Raw genomic sequence first — 7,872 nt, forward strand, 5'->3', positions numbered from 1 at the left:
GCAGCAAACAAGGTACAAAGAGGATGTGTAAGTCTGAGTCCCTCCCCTGCAGGACCTGAAGTCCAGACCCAGGATTGGAAGCCCCAGTCCCGATCCTGGAGGCAGTGCTGGGACAGGCACTTGCTCACCTGGGCCGCTGGATTCTCGGGCCTTTTTGAATCTGCCCTGCCGATCCTCCCACATTTTCTAGCACTAAGTTGGCACCATCCTATTGGTGACTTCTGTTCAGTTTTCACAATCACTAGCTGGTGCCAAACCAGCCCCGTGAGCGATCTGGATAGTTCTGGCAGACAGGGCTGTAGGGATCTAGCAGAGTTTGCTCAAGGTCCTCAGCCTATTGAAGTCAAGCAGGGTCTTTTGAGAGGTGGCACTTTACCCAAGGGCTTGCCTCTCTTAGCCAGCTTCATGTCCACATTCTAACCCCTGAAACCTGTTACTCTTCTTACCTTATATGGCAAAAGGGACTTTGCAAATGCGATTAAGTTAAAGATCTTTAAATGGGGAGATTATCCTGGGTTATCTGGGTGGGCCCTAAGTGTAACCACAAGTGTCCTCATAAGAGAAAGTCAGAGGGAGATTTTACTACGGAAGAAGAGCAGGAAATGTGACCATAGAAGCAGAGATTGGAATAACGTGCTTCAAAGATGGAAGAAGGGGCCACAAGCTAAGGAAAACAAGCGGCCACCAGAAGCTCAAAAGAGGAAAGAAAATGGAACTCTTCCCTTGGAGCCTCCAGAAGCCTCACAGCTTCCAGCTCCTGGACTTTAGCCCAGTGAAGCTGATTTTGGGCTTCTGGCCCCCAGAACTACAAGATAATACATTTGCATTGTTTTAAGCCACTCAACTGGTGGTAATCTGATACAGCAGTCATAGGAAAGGAATACATCTAGTGTTCCCAGCCAGTACAGAGGCAAGGAGTTCAGGCCACTCAACATTATTCCAAGAGAGTAGAAGGCCATTGAGGAAAAGGATGCTGTCCCTAACTCGCTGTGCATCTTCAGAATGCCCCTTTCCCTGTCTGAAACTTTGGGCTTCCCTATACAAAATGGGGATATTGGGAGACCTTGCTGGACTCAACAGGCTTGTTGAGGATCCAAGGAGAAAGTGCTTGACCACCTGGGAAGGTGCTGACCGGCTGAGGAGGCACTCTCCTTCCCTCAACCCTGCTCTTATCATCTTGCTCAGCATTCGTCTTTGGTTTTTCCTCTGATCCGCTCCCATCAAAACCACTCAACAAACCTGTAGTGCCCACGGCCTGGCTAGCACTGTCTGGGTCAGAAGCTGGAGGGGCCCCCAAAAGGTCTAAGAAAATCTACGGTTGAGAAGAGCACCATCAAGGAAGAATATGGAAGGAAGGATGAAGAAAGGACACAAGTCCATGAGCAGGGTATGAAAATCCACGCTGGGCACAAGTGTACTGCCAAACAGGCTGTGCTCCAGCTGCCCTGGGGCCGCTTAGCTCAGCTGGAATCAATTGTGGTTCTTTCCCTTAGCTAGATCAGGAGTTCTGGAAAGGCCCTTGGATAGACTGTCTACCACCGTGGCTCTTACCCCCAGCACAAGGCCAGTTATAAAGTGGGTGTTCAGTGTTAGATCTCAGGGACATTTCCTTGCTCAGTCTTCAGCCTTTTTAACTTCCCAGCACCACCCACGCTGCTGACCATCCTCTCAAGCTTGATCCCTCCTCCCTAGCTTTCCTTGATGCCTGGGTATTTGGTCCACTTCTTCATTCTCAGGGTCCCATTTTTTCATCCTCCTGCTTTTCCTGTGGCTTTCGGTAGCAGCAATAATCCAAGATGTCCGAAATAACTATGTCTTGCCTTCTAGACTTTTCTACCTGGAAACCGCAAGGTTCATTCAACTCATTATGGCCAGCATGGAATTCGGCTTCTTCCTTGCTGCTACCCAAATCTCATCCTCTCCTGGGTCCCTAGCTCAGCAGAAGGCATGGCTGGCCACCAATTCTTCTAAGCTTCAGCCTCCTAATTCTCTTTATCCCTTCCCCTCCCTTAGCCCCACATCCAATCAATCACCATGGATGGTCCATTCTTGCACAGAATCATCTCTTCATTACGTCTGCACCATAGCCCCGTTGCCTGTTCCTCAGGACAGACACACTCTTATCGTCTCTCCCCTGGACTAGAGGTAGTTTCCCACTGGTGCCCCACCTCTGGTCCCTCTCCCTGCACTCTCCCCACCATCCAAACACAAATGTCACCATGTCACCCTCCAGGGAGTTATCAAGTCCAAGCTCTATCACCCAGGCTGGAATGCAGTGGTGTGATCTTGGCTGACTGCAACCTCTGCCTCCCAGGTTCAAGCAATCCTCCTGCCTCAGCCTCCCGAGTAGCTGGGATCACAAGCACCTGTCACCACACCTGGCTAATTTTTTGTATTTTTAGTAGAGACAGGGTTTCACCGTGTTGGCCAGGCTGGTCTCGAACTTCTGATCTCAAGTGATCTGCCCGCCTCAGCCTCCCAAAGTGCTGGGATTATAGGCGTGAGCCATTGTGCCTGGCCTAATTTTTTGTTTTGATAGTAGCCATCCTAATGGGATGAGGCGATGTCGCATTGTGGTACTGACTTGCATGTCCTTAATGAGTAGTGATGCTGAGCATCATGTGCTCATGGCCTCTCAGTCACTATTGAGCAGAGGTTGACAAACCTTTCCTTTTCTTCTTTTTTTCTCTGACTTCATTCTTCCACCACAAAACCTTTTTCTATGCAGGGCAAGAGAGTCAATATTTTGACTGGCTTTGTAGGCTAGATGGCCTCTGTCATAACTACTCAACTCTGCTATTGTAGTGAAAAGGCAGTCTTAGACAATATGTAAATAAATGGATGTGGTTGTGTGACAGCGAAACTGTATTTACAAAAGCAGGTGGCAAGCGAGATTGGAGCCTGAGTTCATAGTTTGCTGACCTCTGCTCTTAAAGGAAGGAGCGCTTGGGTTATTAATTTCTGCATTTCATTTCTTCTATGGGACTGGGAGCTCTTTGAGGGCAAGGGCTCTATCTTGGTCACTTCTGCAACCCTTTGGAAATGGCAGGTGCCCAGTTAAAATTTTTTGAATTGATGTTCCCCCTGCCCACCATGGAGAACAAAGCCAGTGGTGTGCATGTCTCCCAGTACCTGCTACAAGAGGCATCCCGAAAGTGTTGCTGGGAGCCAGGCTGTGATACAGGACAAAAGAAGCTGAGAGGCCTCCATCCTCTTCCCTCCTTTTCTCCCCTAACCCAGTCACTCTAGAAAGTTCTTTGGGAAATTCTCTGGGCTGAATGAGTTAATATGAACAGACCTCCTGGAGCCAGTAAGAGGCAGAGCTGGCAAAGAGTCTCGACTTTGGGTCCACCATCCTTTGGAGTCTTCCACCATCAATGACTAGGCAGTGCTGGTGAAAAGAGATGCATACTGGAATGGAAGGTTCTAGTGTCTGCCAACATATCTTCTTTCTCACAGTTCCTAATGATCCATTTGTGCTTTTTCAGCCCTTCATGTTAAGAGAACCTCAGGTTGGCGCCCATATCCTGACTGCCTCCTTCCCACATGGGCACCTATGTGGCATTAGGCTGCCTGGATCTGAATGGGTGACCTGGGGTGCGCTGGCCTGGGGGATCAGGAGCTAGTGGTCCAGCCTTGGCTCTGCTAACTGCCCTTGAGTGCCCTTGGCCATGGCCTCTTTTCTCTGGGGCTCCCCCAGCTGGCCAATGAGTTGGTGGCTTTCTCCTGCAAATGCCCTTGGAGTCTTGGCACACGAACTGGGCATGCTTACTTCCCTGGAACACGTAACGAATCAAAAGCCCTTGAGGAGCAAAGCAATTCGTAGAGCTCTATCTGGGCAGCTAAGTGGATGGTTGCCCTGTGATGGAGGAAGTGCTTTGATGGAGATGTAGGCCAGCCATTGTATGAAGCCAGAGAGACCTGTGGGGGACAGCTGCAAAGAAGAAATGATGGTGGAGATGGAGTTTGAAGAAGAGCGGCTGGCCCTGCAGGACCAGGTGCCCTGAGGCAGGTGAGCTGAGCAGAGGATGGTGCTGCTGATGAGCTGCGGGATACCGGAGGGAACAGCACCTGTGTAAGCTGCACTTGCTGGGGTTTGGTGAGGGAGGAAATGAGGGAGGACAAGGGAAGTCACATCCAATGGTGTTTCAGTTCAGCAGAAGGTAGAGCTTTCTACCAGCAAGGGCTGTCTCATCCAGAAAGCTAAGAATCTTCCAGGGGCAATGGGCACCAGAGCCCAGAGGGCTGGGGCCAGAGGCCTCAACCATTGCCGTCCTGCCTGGCGAGCCCTCCTCCTCGTGGATTCCAGTGCTTGCCTGTTTTGAAGCCATGGACCCCATGATGGAACAGCCAGCCACACACACAGACAGGGGTGACGATGAGGCCTGGGAGCCTCACTCTGCCCTTGGCATGTCTCTCCTGGCCCCTCCCCCGACAGCTGCTGGCCCCCTCCACTCACTAGTTTTTATTAGGTCACAGTCCTCTTTGAGAAGCTGGTGAAAGCCATGTGCCCTTTCATGCCAACACACAGACACCCACAAACACACACACACCCACACCCCCAAAGGCTGCATCGAATTTATGGAGTTCACAGACTTCTCAAGTCCCCATCTGAATGTCAGGTTGGGAACCTTTCTCTGCTTCAACCCAGTCTCATGGGCTGTGCCTTTCCCCATTCTTGGGACCATTTTCTTTTGTTGCTACTGCAACTCCAGGATTCCAAGACAGGGAGCACCCACTATGCTGTGGGGACACTGGTTGCCTCTGTCCTTAAGAACTCCTGGCCTGGTGAGGGCGGGAAAAAGCACAAATAGGAAACACAAAATGAGGCACAGGTCAGGGGCCCCAGGCTGGGAATCCAGAGAAAAGAGGTGGTTTCCAACTGGGAGGATTAGGCATGGCTTTTTAGGGGAAGGGAACGGGCCATTCTGGAGCTGGGACACAGCGGGGAGAGGACATTGCATGCAGTCATGACAGGCTGAGCAGGGGATGCATGACAGGGTGTGAGCAGGAAACCGTGGTTCCATTTGGCTACAACACAGCAGGTGTGAAGACCAGTGGAAGGAGCTGGAAATGTGGGCTGGGGGAAAATCGGGCCCTGCTTTAGTGTTTTTAGCAGAGAGACAGGATACCCTAGGTGTACACATAGCAGCTGGATGGGAGGAGGGGCGAGAGTAAGCAGACAGATCAGGTCGGCTGTCCCAGGACACCTGACCTAGGTGCAGATGGGGTCAGGTGCTGAACTAGGTCAGTGTCGATAGGGAAGGGAAGGAAGAGGGATTGAATGCGATCATCCCAAAGGACACGCAGCCCTCGGCAATAGGGCTTCTAGCTGTCCCCAGTCCGGGAGAGAACTGCCTTCCCTTGGCCTCGATTCTCCAGATGGGATGTGACACGAGGGACAGACATAGGCCTGGGTCTGCACTCCAGGGTGCCATCTTAGGGCGGTGTACTGCAAAGCCATCAGCTGTCAGGAAAGAAATGGGTGCGGGTGGCCCCCAGGCCCTGGGCCTGTGAGTAGGGCAAGTTCAGTCTTGCAGCGGCCAAGGGGAGGTTCAAGCTGGACTCAGTGATCTGCAGGAAGGCTCCTGCACTGGTCAGAAACCATCCGCAGGGCTTGTGAAGAGAGTGCTGGCCCAAGCCCAGGGTCTCGGTTCAGTAGGTCCGGGGTGGGGCCTGATGGTTTCTAACAAGCTCTCAGGGGGTACTGAGGTTATGGTTTCCTGGTGGTTAGACTCTCCAAACGGGTGGGTCGAGATGGGTCTGGGTCAGGAATGCAGGGAAATACAAGGAGTGGCCGGGAGGTCGTCAGCTTGGCCAGCGGGGGGCTCAGGGTCTCTGTGCACAGCCTCATCTTTCGGATCTGAGCAGACACTGTTTCTGCAACTGTTCTGCCGTGATCGCCACCTGGGCCAGGCTTGCTTGCAGCCCTATGTCCCTCTCATAGCACCCTGCACTTTTCTTTTTTGGAAACTTCAGCAGTTTTGAATAACATATTGGTCTGTGGGCTGCGTGTTTTGTTCACCACTGAAGCGCAGGGCAGGGCCCAACGATTTTCTGTGGTCTGAATGAGTGAACAGAGAGGGCAGAGAAGAGGTTCCATGAGGGACGTCTTTGGTCTAGATGGCAGCTAGTATTTTTCTGAGCGAGTGGTTAGGTCGAAGCTGAGGGCAGTTTGGCCCTTGGTGCTCATCAGCAAGGTCTGCTGGCCTCACTCACTCCGGGCCCGACACCATCCTCCCACCAGCTTAGAGCTGCTCTGCGGCTTCATTCCAGCCTGAGTGGCCTCCTCCCCCTCTCACTCCCCACAGCAAATCCGGTGCTGAGCTCGGACCCCTTCCAGGCCACTTCTTGTAAGGATTCAACTCTACCCCCAACCCCACCACCCCCGCCCAACTCCAGCATTGCGTGGGCCTTTGTTGCTTCTTGTCTGAAGGCTCCACGTAAGAGCCACGATGGTCTCCTCGATTCTTGGCCCCCACTGCCCAGGAGATAAAAGTACATCCCCTTCAGCTTTGCACCATCGGTCTGGCTGGCTTCCCCACCCCAAAGCAGGCTGGCATGTCTGTCCTTCACTGAATCTAAGACGCCGTTATCTCATGGACCCCTAAGAAACACAACGTGCTGCTAATTAAACTACAACATGCCATTGACTGTGACACTCTGACATCTTTAGCCTGAAATGCCAACTTCGACAGTTAAGTCTCACTGCTTATCCATTCTTCAAGGTCCGACTCAAGGCATCACCTCCTGGACAGAAGCTGAACATTTACTACTGCGTCTTAAGTGTGTGTATCATGTCCTGCCTGGCATTACAGGGGCTTGTGAACATATCTTAAGACCATGATTCTAAGTGCCTTAGGGGCAAAGGCTGTCTTATTTATGTTTATGTCCCCCTGCCCCATCAGCAGAGGGCAGCACAGTCTCTCCTCATTCGGAGGAATTATCCTCTACGCTATGCCCTTTGGAAACTGGCCTGAAGGGTTCTGAGGGTGAGCTGCAGGGAAGGAGCCCCTTCTGCTCCCTGGCTTACTGTCACCCAGCCCAGTGTCCCACATTAGGAGAGGAGCTGAACATATGAAACAGCATGCCACTGGGCTGGATCGCTGCCTTGTCTCTAAAAACAACAAAACTCTGTTGATAAGAGAAATGTTTTGTGAAAACAGTGCAAGCCTGGTGTGGCGGCGCACATTTGCTCTCAGGAGGCTGAGGTGGGAGGACTGCTTGAGCCCGAGACTTCAAGGCTGCAGTGCTTTATGATTGGGCCTGTGATGAGCCAGTGCACTCTCGGCTGGGCAACAGAGACACACTCAGACTCTGTCTCTACAACGACAACAACAAAAAACAACGCAGGCAGGCACAGCAACGTACCTGAAAGAGAATGTGGAAGCATGTAAGGAGCTGAACAAGCAACAGAGACTGGGGAGGAATTACAGTCATTTCAGCTTTCAGCTTTTGCTCTAAGCTCACTGTCAGTATGAAATGTATATGTAAAGTCTCACCCATGTGTTAACAACTTCTGTTTTTCTTCTGGGATATTCTGAAGATAGAGTATCTTGAACAAAGTCTAGAGGCTTCACTCTAGTATTGGTCTGCATGGAAACGGTTCTCCATCAGAACTAACAAATGGGTTGTAGCTTCCTACAGCTTCCTTCATTATGTATAAGGACACTGGAATGAAATGTATAACCCAGAAGAGGGGGCAAGGGAGGGGGTAAACAGAGAGACACAAAAAGACAGAGAACAAATCAGTATAATATGAAGCCGCCTGTGGCCGGGCGCGGTGGCTCACGCTTGTAATCCCAGCACTTTGGGAGGCCGAGGCGGGCGGATCACGAGGTCAGGAGATCGAGACCACGGTGAAACCCCGTC

General features: G+C 51.6%; 1 protein-coding gene across 1 annotated transcript in view; it reads right to left on the minus strand.

The window, feature by feature from the left end:
• Nucleotides 1-4,148: 4,148 nt before the first annotated feature.
• The window catches only part of LOC116811212 (sterol-4-alpha-carboxylate 3-dehydrogenase, decarboxylating-like), a 27,716-nt gene continuing 23,992 nt past the window's right edge, over nt 4,149-7,872 (minus strand). The window contains exons 5-6 of the mRNA XM_032756278.2: nt 7,372-7,419; nt 4,149-4,316 (exon numbers count right to left, since the gene is read on the minus strand). Of these exons, the coding sequence (XP_032612169.1) occupies nt 4,149-4,316; nt 7,372-7,419 (216 nt within the window). The remainder of the gene's footprint in view (nt 4,317-7,371; nt 7,420-7,872) is intronic.

Source organism: Hylobates moloch, unplaced genomic scaffold (genome assembly GCF_009828535.3).
Source record: "Hylobates moloch isolate HMO894 unplaced genomic scaffold, HMol_V3 SCAFFOLD_7, whole genome shotgun sequence".
Taxonomy (NCBI): domain Eukaryota; kingdom Metazoa; phylum Chordata; class Mammalia; order Primates; family Hylobatidae; genus Hylobates; species Hylobates moloch.